General features: G+C 40.1%; 1 protein-coding gene across 1 annotated transcript in view; it reads right to left on the bottom strand.

Annotated features, from left to right (window-relative positions):
* The window catches only part of LOC133455179 (E3 ubiquitin-protein ligase UHRF2-like), a 54,641-nt gene that overhangs the window by 7,342 nt on the left and 23,752 nt on the right, over window positions 1-23,547 (bottom strand). The window contains exons 4-14 of the mRNA XM_061734094.1: window positions 14,283-14,501; window positions 13,873-13,982; window positions 13,602-13,788; window positions 11,536-11,659; window positions 7,073-7,180; window positions 6,837-6,941; window positions 6,617-6,723; window positions 6,335-6,497; window positions 2,157-2,294; window positions 1,735-2,002; window positions 1,370-1,518 (exon numbers count right to left, since the gene is read on the bottom strand). Coding sequence (XP_061590078.1) covers window positions 1,370-1,518; window positions 1,735-2,002; window positions 2,157-2,294; window positions 6,335-6,497; window positions 6,617-6,723; window positions 6,837-6,941; window positions 7,073-7,180; window positions 11,536-11,659; window positions 13,602-13,788; window positions 13,873-13,982; window positions 14,283-14,501 — 1,678 coding nt within the window. The remainder of the gene's footprint in view (window positions 1-1,369; window positions 1,519-1,734; window positions 2,003-2,156; window positions 2,295-6,334; window positions 6,498-6,616; window positions 6,724-6,836; window positions 6,942-7,072; window positions 7,181-11,535; window positions 11,660-13,601; window positions 13,789-13,872; window positions 13,983-14,282; window positions 14,502-23,547) is intronic.

Here is a 23,547-nt window from a genome sequence, read left to right as displayed (position 1 = left end):
ACAAAAACACCTAATAAAAAACATCTGGGGCCTCAAACGGACGTGCCTATTTGTGTACATAAGGGAGTATAAATGGGCCTATATGCAGCTCAGTCCTCCAGCAGTCGCTCTCAGCTGGAGTCAGAACAGAAGACGTTCACCTCTCCGCTTCCAGACTGCAAAAAAAATAATTTATCAGGAAATCCAAAGCTGGCTGATTTGCACTGGCCCAGCCCCACTGAATAATGCATATGATAATTAATATACAGTTCTAATTAATGTAATAATTCGAATAAATAGAATAATATTGAATGGTGCTGCACTTGCCAAAAAAGAGTTGGAATTGTGACATAACAAAAAAGAATCGACAAAGTAAAGTTAATTTATAATAGTTTTAAACATGTTTACAGTATTTTCTACTCCCATTTTGATCTCTCCCATGATACCTGTTTCCTACAGCATCTATTATAATTATATAGTTCTTTATTATAAAGTTCTTTATTTTCTGTAATGCAATTAAAAAAACAAAAATGTCATGCATTCTGGATTTATTACAAATCAATTGAAATATTTTATTATTTTAATATTGCTGATTATGGTTTACAGTTTAAGATTAAGATTCCCAAAATATTCAAATTTGTTTAGATAGGATATTTTAGTTTTCTTAAGCTGTAAGCCACGACCAGCAATATTAAAATAATAAAAGGCTTGCAATATTTCAGTTGATTTGTAATGAATCCAGAATGTATGACATTTTTGTTTTTGTAATTGCATTACAGAAAATCACAATATTCTAATTTTCTGAGACAGTCCTGTAGAAAGCAACTGGCTTTTTTTTCTTGGTTAAGAAGATATTTCAGCTCTCATCCACACACAGGACCAATCTCTGCTATTTGACTTCCACCACACACTGAAACACCAGCTGTCCATCATCAGAAACCTACAACACTTGTCTGAGAATGTCTCTACTTATACTGAGGGAAAAGAAAGGAAACACGTGAAGAAAGCCCTTAAAAACCTGTGGTTACAGTAGCATAGCAGGGCCTTTGTAAAATAAACAAAGAAAAGAATCATAGTCTTTTTATCTCTTAAGTAACCAAAGCATGTATGTTAACCAGGCTGGCGATTGATGCAAAGCTAACAACAAACAAACCAAACAAAGGGCAGTCAGGGATTAACATGCAACTTCAATGGAAAAGAAAATATAAATGTCCACAAACAGCTCACAAGTCTGAAACTCTCAATCAGCCAATAAGAGCTGAAGAGAGGTGAAAACATTTGCCAAGAACCGATTAAAAAAAAAGAACTAAAAAAAGACTAGGCTTCTATTTAAACATTTTGGGACTCTGAGGAGCAGGTTTGAAGAAACTACGCCCTGTTAGTGTCCTACCGGCCCCTCTTTAAGGTGTTCCATGGCTTCATCCCAGAGCTTCTTGTTGGCTGTGTCTTCCTGGATTAACTTCTGCTGCTGCTCCGACAGCTGAAAGGTCTCCTCTATCTTCACACGTTTAGAGGGAGGCTCCTCCGGTTTTGACAATTCTGGTAAAGACATACAGTAACGGTTAAAAGCACCAGCTTGTTTTGGAGAATAGAAAAGAAAAGCATTAAAGCAGTGTATTCCTGTGAGAAATAACATCCTGGTGGTTATTCATCTGTCATCTTGCAGGTGATTCCCTGATCACGCTTTTCTCACCTGTCCTCTTCTCACAACACCTGGTCTGATCTGCTTTGAGCATGATCTGTGAAAGCACCCACCACTTTCTCCAGCTGTCTTCTGCGCTCCATTACTTTGTGGCCCATCTTCTTGTACTTCATCCACTGGAAGCTCTTCTTCTTCTTCCTCTTCTCCTCCTTCTCCTTCTTCTTCTTCATCGTCGTCATCTTCCTCTTTCACCTTGAATTTTTGTTTTCTTCGTGGCCTCCCCCTCCCAACATAGTGCTTACTGCGGCCACCGCGACCGGGTCTAGCGCAGGCCTCCTTTTTTGTTTTGTTAGCCATGGCTGCCTGGTAGCCCGGCGGGTACTGCGGGAAAGGACAATAGCACATTTTATTTCTGGGTTGTGTGGAAAAAATACATATACAAGTTCAAAAACTGAGCTAACTAATGAAAAATACCAAGTGGAGTTTTACAGAAGGAATGTACATGCATGCACAAGGCTGCAAACAGCTCTCCAACCTGAACAGAAAGGCCCAATTTTTTGATCCTCTCCATCCCTTCAGGCGTCCATGGTGCTGGTTCCAGATCGTCCCGTCTCAGCAGGTACCGCCAAACCAAATAACCACACTTTCCAATTTCTGGCCAGTACTTAACAACCTGTCAGCCAAAACAACAGCAGCATTACATTTCACATTTCATTGGCATCGTTATTGTTGACAAGTTGACCCTTCAGCAACACGTTGATGTTCTTACTAAAAATAAAAAAGCTACTCTTCGTTAGGCATGGGACGATATGAAAATTTCATATCACGATATTAGTGGACAAAAATATCACGATTACGATATTATCACGATATTAGCGCGTCGCTTATAAAATTCTTAAAATGCAAGGAAAAACACTAACCGTGGATCCACTGGTTCCTTCAGAACATTTATTCTCAAATCATTCTCAACACAGTGACACTTGAGGTAGAGAACAAATAGTGTACTGTAAATGTTATGCATTACAAAGTGTAAACTATAGTACGGGTACCAGTACTTATTTGAACTTTCTGTTTTTGTAAGAAAATACTTCCCTGAGAGTCGAAAGAAATAAGTGACAAATAGAAATAAAGTGACAAAGTAGAGCCAAATGCACACTGATTGTATTACTCTCTGAAACTTTAACAGTGGCTGGCTGCCTGCTACTTAGTACGGCTCTCTGGAAAAATAATAAAATAAAGGCACTGCTCTGTAGTATACAAAACAAAAGCTGCATGGCCATCACAAAGATTGAGTGAAAATAAAGTGCCACAGTAGTCAAATGCACACGGATTGTACTACTCTCTGAAAAAATATTAAATAAATAATAATAATAAATAATAATAATAATAAAATACATGAAAAAAATAACACTGGCTTCTACCTGGCTGGTAGCCTTGTGTGACCAAAAAAAAAAAAAAAAAAAGAAATTTGGCGATAATTACAGTACCCCACGATAACGTTATCGCAGCGGTTTTTTTATCGCGATATACGATAATATCGTATATCGCCCCATGCCTACTCTTCGTATGCATTTTTATCGTAAAACTTCTGAGTTTCAACATCAACAGAAGTTTTATGGTGATGTTTTACTCGTACTTTATTGAATCTGTTTCCTTTACTTTTATTTGCCCATTTGGATCGCTCTGTCTCAATCAAAGGAACCGACTGATGAGTATTGTGGAGGCGTGTGGAAGGATCGCAGGCGTGAAGCTAAATGGTCTAAAATTGCTCGACGTAAGGACTTTAAAGAAGGTTCGGCCCATCCTGGCCAAACCAAGCCACCCTCTTTGTCAGGATTCTGCGTTGCTGCCATCTGGCTACAGATATAATTTGCCAAAATACAAAACAAATGCTTAAAAAAAAAAATCGTGGCTTTTGAAATAAGTTATTCTGATAGCTGTATACCAAATTGACCCTCAGGGATCCTAGAGCTACCCAAGATCCAAGTTCTAATACTAAATGGAGCAACTCCAGCTCATAACATTATCCCCACTGGTGTCCTTTTGGGTCCCCTGGGCGAGGAACCCCCACGGTCCAGCTTTGGAGCAACAAGACCTCAAGTCCCACTGGGAGAGATTAAGCAGCAGAGTAGTTCTGAGTGCTGCCTGTTCCGATGGATTTGTGAGATTGCTAATCCACCCCAAAGGTTTCAACGTCACATGACAACCATGTGGTAAACTGCTCATTTCAAGATCTATTTCTCACTATGTCCTGTCCTTTCTGGTATTGCACATGTAAAAAGGATGACTGCAATCAAATAAAATATGCTTTTCTCCTCACACGTGGTTGAAAGCTCTTCTGAAACCCTCTAAATTGTTTTACGCCTGGCTTGTGTTGACAAACATAATAACATGATATCGAGGGATGAGTCAGTGTTGGCCTGTGGTGTTTTAACTTGAAAATTGACCGGACTCTCCATGACACTGTTGAGTCTGGCTCAATCTGCTGTGTGTAAGTTGACACGGCTGGGCATCAACATAGATTTGGCACGTATCTTTAGTAGACGGAGTGAATGGTCACTTCTGGGGCGCTTTTAGAAAAGCAACAATTCACAGCAGTTGGCATGGTACAGCCATTTTCGTAGCACTTCCATGCCCTGCGGGATCCAGGGTTTACATAATAAGCACTTGGCATGATGGGTGCATTACTTTGCCAGCTGCTCTTCTTACCCTGATGTGACCATCACTCAGGAACAAGATAAATCTGGACTCACCAGACCACATGACCTTTTTCTTTTGCTCCAAAGTCCAGTCTTCATGCACCTTGGCAAAAAATTATGTTTTTTTTTCCCCTCCCCCTATTTTTTTCTTCAGGCTACACAGCTCTTCAGTCCAGAAACCTTGAGTTCTCTTCACATTTTATGAGTGGAAATATTCTTACTGAATCAGAATGAATGAGAATGGAGTTTAGTCTCATTATACATAATGAAAATACAACAAAATTATGCTCTGCTATTCTTTTAAAAAGGAAATAATGAAGTAAAGTGAAGTGAAGTAAATCAATCAATCTGCAAAGCAGTTTTAAATATATATTCTGTGAAATTGATATAATAATATTATATATATAAACTATGCCTCTTTGTAAAGGTAGATTAAAAATGACAAGGAACTCAGCAGGCCTTCATAAGTCCAAGCAGAAATATGTCTTAAACAATAAAATGTTGCTAAGTAACTAATGTCTGCAGCTACACAGATCCTTTAGTGTTGCGTAGTGGAAGTGCATGCCGTGGACTCTGTTGAGTGTGTGTGAGAGTTTGTGTTAAATGAGTGCTGATTTGATGCGCTGTGATGGAGGTTCTGGGACATGAATTATTCCTTCGTCTTCAGTTTTTTTAGTTCTCTTTTCCTTTTAGTGTCCTGAACAGTCTGTTGAACGGCAGTGGTTCAAGCAGGAGTGTATGCTGTCTCTGAATATCCTGCTTGCTTTCCATCTTTCCAGCCTGCAGGGTTTATACGATATACGGTGCCCTGGTGTGGTAGTTATCTGGTGCAGTGGAGTTGCCATGCTTCCATCATTAACGACTGCAGTAGATTTGACTCAATTAGGTTTTACCAAATATTCAAGTGATCTCCAATCACAATGATTCCAGAGGTTTTCTTACCACTATTTCATCCCCTAACATGATTGATCACTACCTCCAGGTTTAAATAACGCATTTTTGTTTCAAATTTTCTTTCCCCCTGATTTTTGCTCTACCTCAGTGACAGCATTGCTCCCTCTACCAACCCCGGGAGGCCCTGCACTGAGCTCAGGTCTCCTTCTTGCCTGAGGAGTGAGCAGGCCGCTTCTTTTCACCAGACAGGGTGAGGCTTCTCCGGCCGGACGTAGCCCGTGGAAGGATCATGTTATTCCGGCCAGATCCTCCCACCCAGGACTGTGTGCATGTTTCTGTGAGGGTAACTCACATTAGGGAACAAGGGAACACGGGGAGAACATGCAAACTCCACACAGAAAGGCCCTTTCGCCAACCCCACCCAGGGCGTGGGCGCTGAAGTCGTGGGGGAACTAACACGCACTTCTACGCCCACAGCGTCCCCAGGACCTTCTTGCTGTGAGACGGTTGCACTACCAGCTGCGCCACCGTGCCCCCCCGTCATCAGAGAGCTCTTAATCCAATTTTAGTAGTTCAAGTAGTAGTTCCTTACTCGTTTTATTTGCTTGATGCAAACTAAACTATGATCTATTAGCTTAGTTAAATCTACAGTATGACTTTCTTTTTTGTGTTGATAGTGTATGAAATCAATTATATTGAACTTGATTTGTCCCAAATTATTTACTATAAATTATGCAAGGATTCATTTTATTGTAAGTAGTGGTAATATAAATTAGGTAAAATGTAAAAAAAATCTACTTTTTATGTGTAAAAACCTAACCATATCTATGGTTAGTGCCTTCATTGGCAAAACCTTTTGGCCAGTGTTTATGCATGTGTTTTAATCTTGCAGCAGCTGTTAGTTTTTTGTGAATCCACAAGTCCAAGGGTGTATTAAGGGTGTGTAAAAACCTTTTAAAGTTTAACTTATATTTTAGAGGTCCTGACTTGCACCTGTACTTGGTCCTTTTTATTTTATGTCCAGAGCTTTATGTTATGTTTGCGCTGCTTCTTTAATGCTACTCACATTATTAGTCTATTGTAAATCCATATTAGCAGTTGTTGTTTCTCTTGCCCATACCTTGTAAATACCGTCGTAGCGGTTTCCTTCCTCTGGAGCATATTTGCTGATACGTCGACCTTTGGAGCTGCGCACCACTCTCACTGGTTTTCCTGCCCGCCAGTTCCTGGACTCTGCTCCATCTTTGTCGTTCAGTGGTGCATCGCAGTTTAGGGCCAGTGCTCTGAGGGGGTGAGGAGTAAAGTCAGAACTCAGTGATATGTGTGAAATCATCCACGTGGGTCATCTCGGTGTTCATTACAACATTTTATGCACACTTATGATCATCTTTAGGTGTTTTACCGATTCATGTGAGTCAGGGTTTGGTCAAAACAGTGTTCTCCAATTCGTTTGTTTCCTGAGAGGTCACGACCACCACTGCCTGTGTAGGTGAACTCATCTCCCCGGTCCTACCAATGGCATTCACCATAACACAAAGATCAGCAAAGTGTAGAACTCCTGGGCCTCACACGTACCTCAGCTGAAGAGCAATGAGAATGAAACAACAAAAAAAGAAACCCACCACTTCATCCTCAAAGCCCCCGGCCAACACCAGGGAATAAGAGCCGTCGTTGCTGCGCCCATGGATGCCGCCCACGTGTGGCCTGTGAACACCTGCCTCGCTTACCTGAGAGAACGAAAGCACAGAGACAGACAGAAGTGTGGAATTAGACAATAAAAACAGCTTAGACCTCTCTCAGTTTTTATAATTACTGTGTACTTGATTACTTTTGTACTGCACTGTAATAAGGAACCAACCTGTACTCTGAATTTCCAAGTGGTTCCAACAGGAACACCAGGAATAGGTCCATAGTGGTTCGAAGGAACAATTGTGCATTCTTTAGTGCGCCCCACACAGGCCATGCCCTGCAATTACATTAAAGAAAGCCTTTTATCACTGTAAAAACATTCAAGGGCAGAAATGGGCTCAGAAATGTTTATATTCCATTTACTTAGTTCATTAATCATGAGTATATCAAATGAAACAAACTTTAAGTGGAGAAATTAAAATATACCTCCAGGAAGAATGGCATCTCATTTAAATGATAGGCGCAACATTTAAATTGAACACAATAATGATTAAGTCAAGAAAAGCATTTCATTTTAACGGTTATAAAACTGTTATAATGCTAATGTGAAGTATGAAGACTGTGTATCTCTCAGCAGTTAAACGTGCCCAAGCGCACAAGCCAGACTGTTTTCAATTAGTCCATAGAGAAAGGGAGCGCTCTGGTAAAGAAAGGAGTTATTTTCCATTGGACGTTCCAGGAAAGTGGCTAAGTCGGGCTTAATGGCATTGTTCACATTACACCATGGAGCAGAGCGTCGGGGAGACAGCCCAGCCTGGATGAAAACAAGCCACGTAATTTCTCAAAACTATTGCCATGACCAAAAAAAAAAAAAAGGTCTGAGGAGATTTTAGCTAAATATTTATACTTTAAACAGATGCCGTTTTTAAAAAAAATACACAAATTGAAATGCATGACAAATGCTTCATCGTCGCATTTTCTGCCTCAGTAACCCAAATGATACAGTTTAGGCTTTTGCCAAGTAAACACTCGGAATGCAATTTTATGGTTTGTGCCCTCTGATGCCGTCAATTGGAGAAAGTTGGAACTTTATAAGGGGTTCATAATTTTAAGGAAGAACCTCATGTACTTGATTTGGGGTCAGATAGTTGTGAATGGCATCAAAAACTGATATCATCTAATTTGAGAGTGAGAGTTGAGAGTGAGCCGTGATGTGCCCTGGAAATGTTTTGACTGAAACACATTTTTGCTCAAACTCTTTGTTGAGAAGGAGAAAAGAGTTAACGACTGCTTTGGGCACATTTCTGGTGTCAAGAGTTTGCAAAAACAACTATAGATTAGTGAAGGCTCTAACTACTATTATCTTACAGCAGTTTTCATTTAAATAAATCAGCTTCTGTTTGTATTTTACAAACAGGGTATTGTTTAACTTTTACAAGCTTATGAAGAGTTCTTAAAGGTAGGGTAAGGGATTCTACGTGATTTCTAATGAAGAAGTTTTTTTTTCACATTCAGTGAATATATAACTTTTTATCATCTGCTAGTTCTGTTGTTTCAAATAGATATTGATGTCATCCAGAAATCCCCTTACCCTACCGTTAAAGAAAACACCTGATCCCTTCTCTGAGATGAGACATGCAACATCAGTGGTTTCAGTCTGTCACCCTCTAAAGTGGTGGAGTGGGGAAGTTGGTAGAGCGTTCGCCCATGAACCTGATGGTCAGTGGTTCGAACCCTAGTTCCTCCTGTGTCCACCAAAGTGTCCTTGGGCAAGACACTGAATCCCCCGGTTGTCAGGCCAGCGCTGTTGTATAGCAGCTCCGCCGACAACCGGTGTGTGAATGTGTACGTGTGAATGTCTACAGCAGGGTATTCAACTAGATTCGGCCGGGGGCCACATCTGCAAAATGACTGTATGGAGAGGGCCGCACAATTTGAAAATGTGGGGGTTTTCAAAATGTATTTTGCACTCAAAGACGAAGACTTATGTAAATATAATACATTTGTATTATACATTTGAATATATCTAGTTTACATATGAATTATGTATTAATTGTCTCCAGATTTAGTAATTGTGAATGTTAAATATAATATTCAGATAAAGAAATATTATTTTGAATGCAAGTTAATTTTGAAACCATGCATTGTGCAAACTTAATGCAATTGATATTGACCTACCAAGCATCTTAAACTTAAATGCGATATGCATTCTCTGCACACATTACAAATAAAAATCGCACCTTGTGTGAACGCATTCCTGGCATGTCATGTTTTTCCCCACTTATTCCACCGAACACCGAAAGTGTTTTTTTTGCTATTTTCGGCCGAACATTCGGTGCATCACTATTATTAAAAAAAAAATTTCAACAAACACCCCCTTTTTTGAAATATGACCAGGGGCCACATAAAAGCTCCTGGCGGGCCGCATGTGGCCCGCGGGCCGCCAATTGAATATCCTTGGTCTACAGTGTAAAGCACTTTGGGGCTGTAGGAGTACAGCTGGAAAGCGCTATATAAGTGTAAGCCATTTAGCATTTACCAAAGTGGAATCACATGACCAAATTATGATGATGTAGCAGCGCTACCTTTCAACTTGTCAAAAGTCAAAAGTAAATATGTCAAAACGGTATACCTCTTTTTAAATTGTGTTGATAGGCAAAGTAAACCAGAGTTATGATAAATAATTTACACAGTTCTTTTTTCTGGATATTGTCATTATGTTCAGTGCAGGAAGAAACAGTGAAAACAGTCCACTCAAGAAACTGAACTAAACATGACACCGACTTTCTTATTGGCAGGAGAGAAGAAAACAAATCAACCAATCAAAAAGTATATGACAGTGCAATTAGTTGCTGAGGACTCGTGTTTTTTTTTTTATATTTATTTTTTATTTTATTGAGGCATTGTCAGCATTTTAATGTAGAAAGTGTATATAATTTTGTTGTAGGTTAAATTTGTACATTTACAATTTATATTATAATTCAAATTATAAAAGTGGATCGTTAAAAAAACATGTTTGTTGATTTCACAGTAGGAAAGAAAATCAGTTTTTCATTTTAGGATTGTATGTTTTTGTCTGATTTTAGGTCCAATGTGTCAATACAGTACATCAACATTTTAAAAACTGTAAATTCACGTGTGCGGTTGTGCAGAAAAAAATGAAACTGCACAAGGCAAGGTAAACTTTTTAAGAGGAAATATAGAGATAAAATAGTAGTCAAAAAAGACTGTAGAGGGCTAATTTGATTCCCGACACAGGGTACATGGTTTTCCCTGCCAAAGGCTGCCAACATTGTCCACATGATATAAAACAATAAAAAGTCACTTCATCTTAAAGACTTCCTTCAGTTCTGACATTCACAAGGTGACAATGTCCATAAAACAGCATAAGAAGTGGCTCCCCCCACTAGTCATTTGGAAGTGAATAAAACTTTCACAGAAAAGGTGAAATGTCTTCCAGGACATTCAAAGAAAAGAAATAGACCAATCTATTTCTGTGCAAATAAGTGATTTGAGTAATTAATGGAAAGCAGAGCTTGTCTACATAGGCTTTACAAATAAAATGTTGTAAGGCTGAATTCAATTCCAAAAGATCACCAACTACAAGTGCAACTGTGTTAACCTGACTGATGGAAATATAAATGTGAGTGAGTGATCAGCCACTTAAACCTGAATGTATTTCCAGTTAAAAACAAAAAAAAATACAGAGCAGTTGTCAGTCCCCCTGTTATTGTTGATACAGCGGGGCAAAAAAGTATTTAGTCAACCACCAATTGTGCAAGTTCTCCCACTTAAAAAGAAGAGAGATGCCTGTAATTTTCATCATAGGTACTTCAACTATGAGAGACTGAATGGGGGGAACGAATCCAGGAAATCACATTGTAGGATTTTTACTGAATTAATTGGTAAATTCCTGGGTAAAATAAGAATTTGGTCACCGACAAACAAGCAAGATTTCTGGCTTTCACAGAACTGTAACTTCTTCTTTAAGAGGCTCCTCCGTCCTCCACTCGTTACCTGTATTAATGGCACCTGTTTTACCTCGTTATCAGTATAAAAGACGTGTCCACAACCTCAAACAGTCAGACTCCAAACTCCAGTATGGCCAAGACCAAAGAGCTGTCAAAGGATGTGAGAAACAAAATTGTAGACCTGCACCAGGCTGGGAAGACTGAATCTGCAATAGGTAAGCAGCTTGGTGTGAAGAAATAAACTGTGGGAGCAATTATTCGAAAATGGAAGACATACAAGACCACTGATCTCCCTCGATCTGGGGCTCCACGCAAGATCTCACCCCAAAACATCACTGCTCTAGAGGAGATCTGCACGGAGGAACATACCAAAATACCAGCAACAGTGTGTGAAAACCTGGTGAAGATTTACAGAAAACGTTTGACCCCTGTCATTGCCAACAAAGGGTATATAACAAAGTATTGAAATTAACTTTTGTTATTGACCAAATATTTATTTTCCACTATGATTTGCAAATACATTCTTTAAAAACCAGACAATGTGATTTTCTGGATTTTTTTTTTTAAATTTTGTCTCTCATACTTGAGATATACCTGTGATGAAAATTACAGGCCTCTCTCATCTTTTTAAGCGGGAGAATTGCACAACTGGTGTCTGACTAAATACTTTTTTGCCCCACTGTACATGCAACATACATTCAGTCTTGTCCTCTGGTCTCACCTTTCCCCAGTCCCTCTGACTCTCAGTTGTAGCAGAAGGCATTTTCGCTTTCTTCTTGCTGGCCTTGAGCTTCTCGCCGGCCTTGACAACTTCACTGGTGTCATTTTTACAGGTTGGACAGTACCTGGCAAAACAAAAGGATGTAGTTTCCTGTTCACTGACTTAGATTTTTCCACTGGTTTACATCAGCATATTCTGACAGTCAAGTAAAAAATGCTGAATATTTATACTGAGTATACCGCACATGGTAATGGAGTTAAGTATTGCCATTTATTTTTCTTTGACAGTTATTTTTTTTGTCAGACAAGCAGAGGTTGGATAAACTACAACATGTGAATGTATTATGTCATTTTAAAATGTTATTAATTTTAACCTTGATGTTTGAGTTTATTTATTTAATACAGGGACAACATATATTGGCATATATTGATAAGAATTAGGGGAATTTAAAGCCATAGGCTAAATATTCATCTTTTGTCCCTTGGACAGGTTGACAGCCCCTTATAAATAAAAATCAGTTATATTAAATGTAATTATGTTGACAATATTTTCAACATGATTCTTGATGTCGAGTTATTAGCCAAAAATCAGACCAAAGTATTTCAACTGTGAACTACTTCAACCGGATTTTCCTGCACACAATATAGGAAAAAAACAAAAATAAAAACATTCATATACATTAGGGGTGTCACGGTACACACAAGTCACGGTTCGGTACGTACCTCGGTTTAGGGGTCACGGTTCGGTACGGGTTCGGTACAACGTAAAAAAAATACAAAAAGTCCCAAATGTATAAGACGAGCTGTCAATCACATGGCGCTGAAAACTCAGATAGTCACAGACTGACTCAGTTCCATCTTTGATACAATTTAAATAAAAAAAAAACCATAACTGGTCTAAAATTACACAATCTATTTAGATAGATATAGACACAGCGGTCTATAACATAATTTCTGAGCTCTATAACAGAGAATAGACTCGGCGGTCTCGTTGACAACAACACAAAGCTCATTCAAATAGGCAGGTGGTCAAAGCTACCACAACATTCTGTTAAGAAATTATTTAAGAAGGTTACACTGACTCACCAATGGTAGTTGACTCTTCCATAACCCAAAATAATCCAGGTAACGTGGAAAACGGGGTAACATTCAAAACTTTGTACAAATTTAGTCCTCTTTTAAACTTTAGCGCTAATCTCCTTCACGGCAAATTTGCTGTGACTGTTAAGGCTGATTTATGGTACCGCGTTACACCAACGCAGCACCTACGGCGAAGGTTGCGCGTCGCTGCATAACCTCGCCGTAGACTGCGCCGTACCCTACGGCGTATGCTCTGCGTCGTTTTAACGCAGAACCATAAATCAGGCTTTACACCCAATCCGCGTTGGCTCGCGGCCCTGATGCGTTCAGGACAGTTGTAAATTAAGAATAAGAACATTTTATCGTTATTATAGCCTACAATTTATGATGATATATGAATTGCACATATATTTATTGATATGCACAGACTAGCACACATTTAGGTCTGTAATGGAACGTGACTGTTGATATTTATAAGGGAAAAAAAAACCGATGATTGATTTTTTTTTTTTTTAACTCAGTCAGACGTATTCGCCGTATGACTGCGTGCACCGAACCGTGACGCCCGTACCGTGACGGGACGGGACGAATACAAATACCGTTACACCCCTAATATACATATATGTACATATAAAACACCATTGTCAGCATACATTTGGCAGATTACAATTGGTAGACAGACACTTGGCAAATCGTCGATGTATAAACTAAATAGCAGTGGCCCTAAGACCAATCCTTGTGGGACTCCAAAATCATTTTCACATGTTATGGATTTCAGGTTGTGTACTCTTACACACTGCACCCTTGATGTGATGTATGATTACATCCATTTCAGTGTGTTCACGGAACAATTTAATTGAGTCAGATCTACGAATGCTACGTTATCTGTAAATACCCTTCAGTGCACATTGAGTCTCACTAATCAGTGCTGTGTGATTGTGCAGTGGAGACTTTTGTAGCCAACTACTGAGTTACACTATCTCTCACCAGTCCTCGTCATCCGGGATGGTGTTCAGTGGAGGGTTGAGGCAATAGATATGGAACGCCATGTTGCACTCATCACATAGCAGCTGCATGTGAGCATCCTGCTTTCCACCACACACACAGCAGGAGCAGAATCGACACTCCACATCAGGGTCGGCCTTGCAGTGCTTACACTCTGGCCCGCTCTTCCCTGGAGTAACAAACATGCATTTGTATGTGAAAACGGAAAGATACTGTGGTACTGCCACAAATCAGTGCGACGTCAGAAACATACGTTTAAACTGTCCATCTGCACTTGAGAGCGGACGAGCTCCTTGTTTCTCCACCTGGTAGATTTCATCTAGGAACTGAATTTTGCAATCTCCGATTAAATCTCCAGGACCTCTACAGGGGAAGAAAGTAAAAGAGGGAGAGAAATTAAAGGACAGTTTCTCAGTTTGTTTGTTTTTTTTAAAGGATTTTTTGGACTCTTAACAGCATTTATTTTTGACAGTATTCAAGGAGGAGAGTGGAGAGAGAGCAGGGGGAGACATGCAGTAACAGATCACAGTGTGAGATTCAACCAGCTGAAATACACAGTCACAGCTAAAAATAAATAAATTAAATCTACTTTCTATACTTTTTTTAAATAAAAAAAACAATCTCTCTTTTCTATCGAATTCAATTAGGAAGGAAGATCATCACCCGAGAAGGATGTTGACTCGGAGTTCCTTATTGGTGCGGGAAGTTTGAGTATGCGTCACAATCTCTCCATCGAACCAGAAGCCCCTCTCATCTGGCGTCTCCAAGTTGTAGTTGACCATCACATGCATGCCCACCTGGAGCTGGTCCCACCGCAACAAGGTCCTGGCACGTGGTCGTACATGTATCGGTCGCATCTCCACCACGCCATTCTCTGGATAGCTGGAAGAGAAAGGAGAGGAGAAGATTACCATCATGATTGCTCTTGACCATTACTTATTTTCACATTCATGTTTACTGTTAAACTACCATTCAACCCTTCTCACTAAGTTTCATCAAAGTGGTGTTAATGTCACGCATTCTTTACCAAGTATGAATGATGCTGCAATGGTAACTACATTAAGTGCAGCCAGTGAAACAGCTGAGCTGTCCAAGGGCAATTATCAATCATATCCTAATGGGAACAAAAGAGAGCAGTGCAAAATTACCCAATATAAAAGACACATTCAGAATAGCATTTCCTGTAAAAGCAGACAGATATCCACGGATAATATAAATATGTTGGACAACACCTTGGAAAAAAAACTGAAATGATAAGCATGGATATGAAGGAGGAGGCCTGGAAACCCCCTCTGTGACATCAACCACAAGTGTTCTGAAGAGTGCTTCTCAAGCCTTTTTTTCCCCTCATACTGTAGTGCACCATGTTGCGAATGTCGGAACAAACAAGCCTGGAATCTGGCTGACACTCGACCACATCATGTCAGTTAACCATTTTAGCTTGCCTGGCTTAGCTTAAAGGGGACCTATTATGGCATCTAATACCTATTTTAAACAGGCCTTGAATGTCTTAAAAATAAGCTTTTGATTGTTTTTGCTAAACAAATTAGAAATTCAGCCTCTAAACCATGTCTTTATCATCCCAGTCTCTAACCTCATTATCTATGTGGGATTCTGGGTGGGCGGGGAGGCTATGATAATGAGGTACTGTGCTGATTGGCTGCCTGAATGACGCGATACACCGCTACGAAAAAATGGCGGAAGCTCTGGCCGGTGGAGTTAGTTGTGGGCGTGGTTTCACGCATCGGAAGACAACCTTTGTAAATCGCATTTTGGTTACGTAACAAAAGGGAGCAGAATCTGAACGGCTCGTGGAAGCCACATCACACTGGATGGCTCATCCGGGCGGCTGTACAGACACTGCAGAATTTGGTTGCTTTCCTCCTTCTCTGAGTTGGCAGGCTGAGGGGAGACCACTTTATATATGTTAAAGCAAGAGAAAACCTGTTTTTCATAATAGGTCCCCTTTAAGCTAATATATGATCCTGTTATTTTAAGTGGACATAGCATGCAACAAAAAAGGGAAAAAAGGGAATATGAACAAGTAAAGTAAAGTTACAGTGGGGAGAACAAGTATTTGATACACTGCCGATTTTGCAGGTTTTCCCACTTGAAAAGCATGTAGAAGTCTGTAGTCATAGCTACTCTTCAACTGTGAGTGACAGAATCTAAAAAAAAAATCCAGAAAATAACATTGTAAGATTTTTAAGTAATTAATTTGCATTTTATTGCATGACATAAGTATTTGATACATCAGAAAAACAGAACTCAATATTTGGTACAGAAACCTTTGTTTGCAATTACAGAGATCTGAACCCAATAGAAAATCTTTGGAGGGAGCTGAAAGTCCGTATTGCCCAGCGACAGCCCCGAAACCTGAAGGATCTGGAGAAGATCTGTATGGAGGAGTGGGCCAAAATCCCTGCTGCAGTGTGTGCAAACCTGGTCAAGAACTACAGGAAACGTCTGATCTCTGTAATTGCAAACAAAGGTTTCTGTACCAAATATTGAGTTCTGTTTTTCTGATGTATCAAATACTTATGTCATGCAATAAAATGCAAATTAATTACTTAAAAATCATACAATGTGATTTTCTGGATTTTTTTTTTAGATTCCATCACTCACAGTTGAAGAGTACCTATGATAAAAATTACAGACTTCTACATGCTTTTCAAGTGGGAAAACCTGCAAAATCGGCAGTGTATCAAATTCTTGTTCTCCCCACTGTATATACATAACTTTATGTTATGGGGGGGTTCCTGTGGATTCCGTGCTGATAGATGCTCCGAAGAAAAGGCAGGGGAGTCCCGGTGATCTTAGACGGAGACTTCACCACTCTCTGCAGGCGTTTGCAGCTGGTCAGGATGGGCTCAACAACATGGACTCAACAACACAGCTGTAGAAGTTGCTGGATCTTTGGTGACATGCCAAACTTCCTCAGCCTCTCAGGATGTACAGGCCCAGCTGAGCTTTCTTCACCAGCTGTGTGTAGTCAGTGTCCAAGTGAGTTCCTCGCTGATGTGGACCCCAGATATTTAAAGCTTCTCACTCTCTCCACTTCCTTTCCCTGTCTTAGCAGTGACTGATGAGCCTTCTCTCCTTCTTCATGTCCACTATCCCCTCCTTGGTCTTGTCCGTGTTTGAGGGCGAGGTTGTTCTCTTCACACCATGTCACCAAAGTGGCCACCTCCCTCCTGTAGGCTGCTTTGTCCCCGCCGGAGATGTGTCCTATCACGGCTGTGTCGTCTGCACACTTCAGGATGATGTTCTGAATAAATCTGACCAGACATCCTCATCTCAAGTATCGCTACCCAAAACAACACCCAGAACAAGTACCGCTAGTGCTTAAATGGGAACTAGCAGAGTTGTGCTGGTACTCAGCCTGGCGCTCACAGGGGTGAGACCTGTCGCATGAAACACCAGCAAGCCTACCAGCATAGGGTCGTGGGCCGCAGGATTATCAATTGCAGTTCCAAGCAGGCATCCACTGCATCAGAAATGACAGCTGCATTTAGCCGATGCCAAGTTAGCACAGGCTGTCTGCTGCTTAGCTCAGCTTTATCCTTGAATCCTTCCAGACCAATCCACAGCCAGATGAAGCCATCTGTTAGTACAATTATCAGCACAACAAAAAAATGTTTCTTTAAAATATGAAGGAATATGCCCTGCTACAACTTTATTCTCAGATCATAAGCTATACTAAGAAGTCTAGTGCTAGTGATGACAACTAGCCATTAGCTATGTCCATAGGCCACACCCCTAATTATACATAAATGTATTACTTCATATAAGCAACCTGTTGTGCTTATATGATGTGGTAATGTGAGTGTGAAAATCTAGCTATACAGGTCAAAAGCATTTTGGTACCAGGGAGTAAATATGTTTGTTTCATCTGACAAGTTGGAGATTTTAAACATGGAAGTCAATTGACATTGGCTCACTTTAGGAGCCATTTGTCAATTTATGAACTGCAACTGTTTTTAAACTCTACCCAGAAGAAGAGTAGTCAGCCCTCGTAAGCCTGCAGGCACATACAGGTTGGTTTAAAGGGGACCTATTATGAAAAACACGTTTTTTCTTGTTTTAACATATATAAAGTGGTCTCCCCTCACCCTGCCAACACAGGGGAGACAAAATACCATGAATTTCTGCAAGCTCTCTGACCCCCGCCGGACACAGTCCCCCAGTGTCACGTGGTTTTTTTTGAGCCGATTAAAATCTGCTCCCGTCGTTACGTAATGACGGGAGCAGATTTCCAGAGGTTCAGCCTCCGCTGCTGAAACCACGCCCACAACCAGCTCTCTCCGCTGCTGGAGCGGTCCTTCCTTCAGCCAGTCGGACGCGGCGCCGTGGCGGAGCGGATCCGGGTTAAATCATCCAGGTTCCCGGGTGGTTTGGGAGCTGGGTCCTTGGGGGTCCGTCCAGGGTCGGACCAGCTTCACCCTCCGAGATTTTTAGCCAAATCTGTCGGTTTGATCCCCGGTAACGGGCGATGCGCATAGGATGCGCCCCGGAGCGGATCTGTGCGCCCGCCGTGGGGTTGCGGCGCCCGTCGCGCAGCATCCGCCGGGCAGATCCGGCTGAAATTCCGCTGGTCGGTCCCCGGGAGTCCCTGCTATCAGTCCAGGCCGGTTCCTGCGGTCCCGGCCGGTCGGAACCGGTCAGATTCCCCGGTTAAAGCCGCGGTGATGCGCGCTGCTCCAGCCTACTTCCTGGTTCCCAAAGCGCGGTCCGTCCGACTAAATTGTCCAGGTTCCCGGCCGCTTTGGGAGCAGGGATTTCTGGGGTCTGTCCCAGGTCGGACCAGTTTCACCCTCTGAGATTTTCAGCGAAATCTGTCAGTTTGATCACCGGTAACGGGCGATGCACCCCGGAGCCACGCTGGGTGCCCGCCGTGGCTCCGGGGCCAGCGTTCAGCATCCGCCGGGCAGATCCGGCTGAAATAGTGCATAAATGTTATTTATATACAACTCATATTTTATTTTTTAACAATAAAGTTGCCATTTGTGAAAATTCAGTGTTGTGATTGATTTACAGGCTCGGGCTGCTCTGGCGGAGCGAGGTTTATTCTCCTCCCCTGCTACACGTCATTCAGGGAGCCAATCAGCACAGAGCCTCATTATCATACCCCCCCCTTCCCTTAGAATGGAGCACAGAAAAAGAGGTTAGAAGCGGTAAAACTAGTGACAGGGCCCACAAGCTGGATTTCTGATTCATGTAGAAAAAACAAGCTTTAGATTATTTTTAAGACATTCAAGGCCTGTTTAAAATATACATTAAATGCCATAATAGGTCACCTTTAAGTCATCAGAACTATGCAGATAACTACAAGTGCGAAGATTGTTGCAATGTGTTGCACAATACCTAAAAAATAAGCTAAATAACACTCGTAAATTACGTCTACAAGGCAGATTCAATAGATGTCCTCTGGGTTTTAACCCAGAAGCTTTTATGTCGTAAAAATGATAAAACAAACGACTTTGCTCCCCTTTCATATATCAAATAAACCCATTCACATACAATCTCAATACTCCATGAAATATTTACCCTCAGCAGCTATCTTGGCAGATTTGTGAGTAAAGCAATATGGAGAATTTCTATCTTTTTTTTGGTCTCCTATCAACTCATGGACGCTGACAGTCAATTTTAATGCAATAAACTCACCACATCTGGAGAAACAGCGCACCACTTTACCCGCTGGATGAGTATTTAACTAAAAGCCACTTGTGACTAAGAAATTACTGGAGCTGCTTTGAGATGAAAGTGAGGAAACAGGACATCAACATTAATCTCCACTGTAACTGTAGTGTAATTGTATTTTTAGTTCTAACTAAAAGTCAGACATTAAATTAAAAAAAACTCCCAGTGTGGTTTGATCAAGCTTGAGTCATCTATATCCTGCATGGGATTTCTGGGAAGTGCTGCACATTTCTGCTTTACAGTGAGTGAAGGTAGAGGGACAGAAGATGACCTGCAGCCAAAAAAAGCAGATATGTTGTAATAGTATAATTAAGCTAAACAAACGTCCTTACAGTGTCACTGTTTCTCATATCTATTTAGTTTGTTTTAAAGCTTTCATTTACAATTAAAGGGACATTCTGGAGTTAAAACAACCATACGTCTACTGCTAGATTGCAAAAGGTGCAAACTTTTTACCATTAACATGACCAAAATGTCATGAATCAAAGCAGTTTTGAGATAAAGTGAAAGATGTATCTGTAGTAAAATGGCAATCAATGTTAGCACAGGGGAGGGAAGGAGCTATGTCAAAATAAAGTGGAATATCAGATCTAGGACAAAAGGAAAAAATGCCTTTCTACTTGAGTGTTAATATGGATAGGGTCCTTACAGACAAACCACTGTCATTTTAATTTTGTTTGCGACCAAAAAAAACGCCTAAAAAGGACCATTTGTACAGGCATCTATGAAACTAACTGTAAGTACAAACTACATGGCCTTCGCTTCCAACAAGTGAAAGAAGAGGCAATCAACTCTCCTCCTTTTACATGTAATGACACAAAATTCAGTAGTAGACTTGTACAAACTTATTACAAGTAAGCAGCGACTGAACAGAGACAACTATACAAGCAGTCTTTTTTCTACATTTTTTTGTTCACCAAAAAAGTTAAAATGATCTTGTTTTTGCTGCAGGGAGCCTATCCACACAATCATTTAAGTGGAACTGGATTGTTGAGTCTTGTCTTGTTGAGGCTTAAAATAGCTATTTAATTTGATGATTTGATAACTGTCCCAATCGTGAACATGAAATGCTATTTTGCTGCAAACCCATATTCTGTTCTAACAAAAAATGCCTTGATTCATATCCTTTTGGTACCTAACAAAAGTTTAATACTCTCCTTTCAATCTTATAACAAATGTGACTGCTGTAACTCTGAAATATTCATTTATTTGCAGGGTAAAATTATTATTATCATTTGTAGTAGTAGCCTAGCACATTCTATTAAACCACCCACCATAAAATAACAACATTTAAACTTCTTCTTTTTACCTTTATTGGATTAAATAAATGCATGAGTTTTAAAGATGTTACAAAGTGTGTTTTGTTGCCTTTGGACGGAGCCAGTTCAGCCTTTTCATTCAGGATCTGTGGGAGGTCAAGGGCAAAGTAGATGATTGTGTACATGGACAAGCAGTGCCTGCATGTGTGCTTGTGCGTCTTGCAGGGAAAGCTGAGCCTAAACTGAGTAATTCCGCAGTTTGCTCTGATGCCAAACCGACAGCAGATCGTTTTGTCACTATAGTACTTAACATATTGAAACGCTATGGTAGAAAACTTGGTTTACTGTATTACAGAGAAGGGTACGGCACATGCTTTAATCTGACTGAAGAGGACCCGCAGACACAGACTGTGAGAGTTAGAAAACAACTGCTGTACTCCCAGGAAGAGGAGGCCAGGACGCAGTGCAGGGATTTCCTTTTTTAGGCCCAAGGGATTAATGTGGGGTTTTTTCTTTTTTTTTTTTGGAAGAGTGGAGGGGGTGAATAAAAGCAACACAAAAAGCACACAGACACACGCCAACATCGAAATGTGTCCACACACACAGACGCAGAGTTAAAGACCATCAACTTGGAGGCACAATGAGACTCAGCGTGAACAGAAGGAGAACAGGGAGCACCACAACAGAAGCAGAAATGTCAAAGCTTCTTAGGACCACACAAGGCCTCACTCTATCCAGCTTCAGGCGCATGGACTTAAGTAGCAAAGCAATCTAAAAATAAATAATTATGTAAATACTAATTAATCAAATAGTGATCTGAAGTGATCAACTTGTTTATAATCACTCGCAAAAGATAGCCGAAAATGAACTACAGTATGAAATAACATAACTGTAAATGAGAGTAAATAGCCTTGCAATGGCATACATGGATTAGGATCCCTGACTACTTTTCTGAGGGAACATTTAGATGAAACATGCTTTATTTAAGACTGTATTATAAAAATGTAAGTGGTGAATGCAAGTTAGCAGCAATAATCGGTGCTATTATTGCCTCCCACAATAGACTTTAACACAACAATTAAATCTCTTTCTAAACCTACGACAAGGGCCTTCAGACAAATTGAGGTCTATTGTTAACCACCATGAAAAATTAAGAATAATAAAAAAAAAAAAAAAAAAAAAAAGTTATGTGTGCTGGTACTTTAAAATGTTTTTGGCTACTCCTCATCCAGCAGATCTGCATGATTACAAATTGTAGACCACAAAAAGACCATAACAAAGCAGTTAAAACACACACCCACGTTGCAAAAGCCATGAGTTTCTTTCTGTGGATGCTTCTCGACCCACATTGTCGAAATGATCCAATACTACAACTCCCACTCAGAGTTAGCCAGCATACAGCTGCAGACAAAATGTCTTCTAATAACTAATGAAACCTGTGGAAAACAATTCCTCTCAGACGCTGGCCAGAAAAGAAAAAAAGAAAAATCTTGGTAGACCATTTTGGCACTAGGAACAGCTGCCAAACAGTTCGGCAGTGATTCAGCAACATCAATACTCTGAGCAACTGCCCACAGTTAAAGGGCGGAGGCTGCTCTCTTGTTATTCGAGTGGTGTACAACAGATCGGTATTTGACCCAACCGACACGCCATTACTGGACAATTCTATGACACCAATGGGAGAAAAAACTTTTGAAAAAAAGAGTTTACAGAAGGATACCAAGGTACTTGACATTAAAAGACTGCATATATAATATACAATATAAATATCTGAGACAAGGTCATAGTTTAACTCTGGCTTTTGTTTTTATTGTTACATTCAATATGGGGACGTATTACTCAAAAAACAGAAGAAGAAAACAGGAGGGGGTTTCTTTCAAATCTATCAAACAAACTACCGGTAGTTACCTCTTTTTATGTGAGCTTGAAAATTCGTACTTCTTAGATCTAATTTTAGAGGAGTACTCTCGTGGCCAAAGCTGCAATTATACTATTGGTCGGCACAAATCCACAAACTGACATATATGTTGGTTCTCTGGTGCAAAATGGAGGGACAGTCCTGTAGTACATTGTTGTTTGCATTGCCTTCCTATTACCGACGAACCCCTCTGGGTTTACAGGCTATCTGGTGGCAATATACACTCCTAAAAAACTTTAAGCAAATGCTTAAATGCTTTTTAGAGCGATAAATTGTTTTTTTTTCTCTAACTAATCAAAATCTCTTCTGCTATCTTTTCCAACTTTATCCCTAAGGACAGGTTCAGATTAACAGTTCAGATCTGTTTTTATACAGATACAGATGAATTTTATTGTCATTGAGTTAGCTGCCTGACACAGCAAACTTTGTTCCAGTACAGCTCGTCCAAGAGAACAAAAAAGAGACAACAAATGACAACATAGGACAGGGGTAGCCAGGTGCTTATGGAGCCAAATCAAGGCCAAAAGTTTTGCTAATTTGAAAATAAAATTTGAACCTGAAAATTCTTTTTTACAGTTTCAATTTTATTTTTTTCAGTATCAGATCTTTTTTTCAGTTTCAAATCTTTTTATTTCAGTTTCAAATCTTTTTTTTCAGTTTCAAATCTTTTTTTTCAGTTTCACGTCTTTTTTTTCAGTTTCACATCTTTTTTTTTTCAGTTTCACTTCTTTTTTTTTTCAGTTTCAAATTTTTTTTTCAGGTTCAGACTTTTGGCCCCGATCTGGCGTGGGGGGCGTGGCATTTTAGGAAAGTTATTTATGAAACATTCAATTGATGAACCAATCTCTCCTCATTGTATAATTTGTCCCCCTCCTGAAAATGTCACTAAATTAACAATAGAAGTGTTGTTATTTTAACATTTAGTTGCTTATTAGCAAGAAGTCAATAAAGAAGATATCACTGGGATTAAGGGTCTGGTTTGACGTTTACATAAAGCAAGTTCACTTTACAAATACAACAGAAAATTATCCCTCTGGACTCGACTTTGATT

The sequence above is a fragment of the Cololabis saira genome, chromosome 11 (assembly GCF_033807715.1).
Source record: "Cololabis saira isolate AMF1-May2022 chromosome 11, fColSai1.1, whole genome shotgun sequence".
Lineage (NCBI taxonomy): Eukaryota > Metazoa > Chordata > Actinopteri > Beloniformes > Belonidae > Cololabis > Cololabis saira.
Note: the sequence above shows the minus strand (reverse complement) of the source record. Positions and strands in the feature narration are given on the sequence as shown.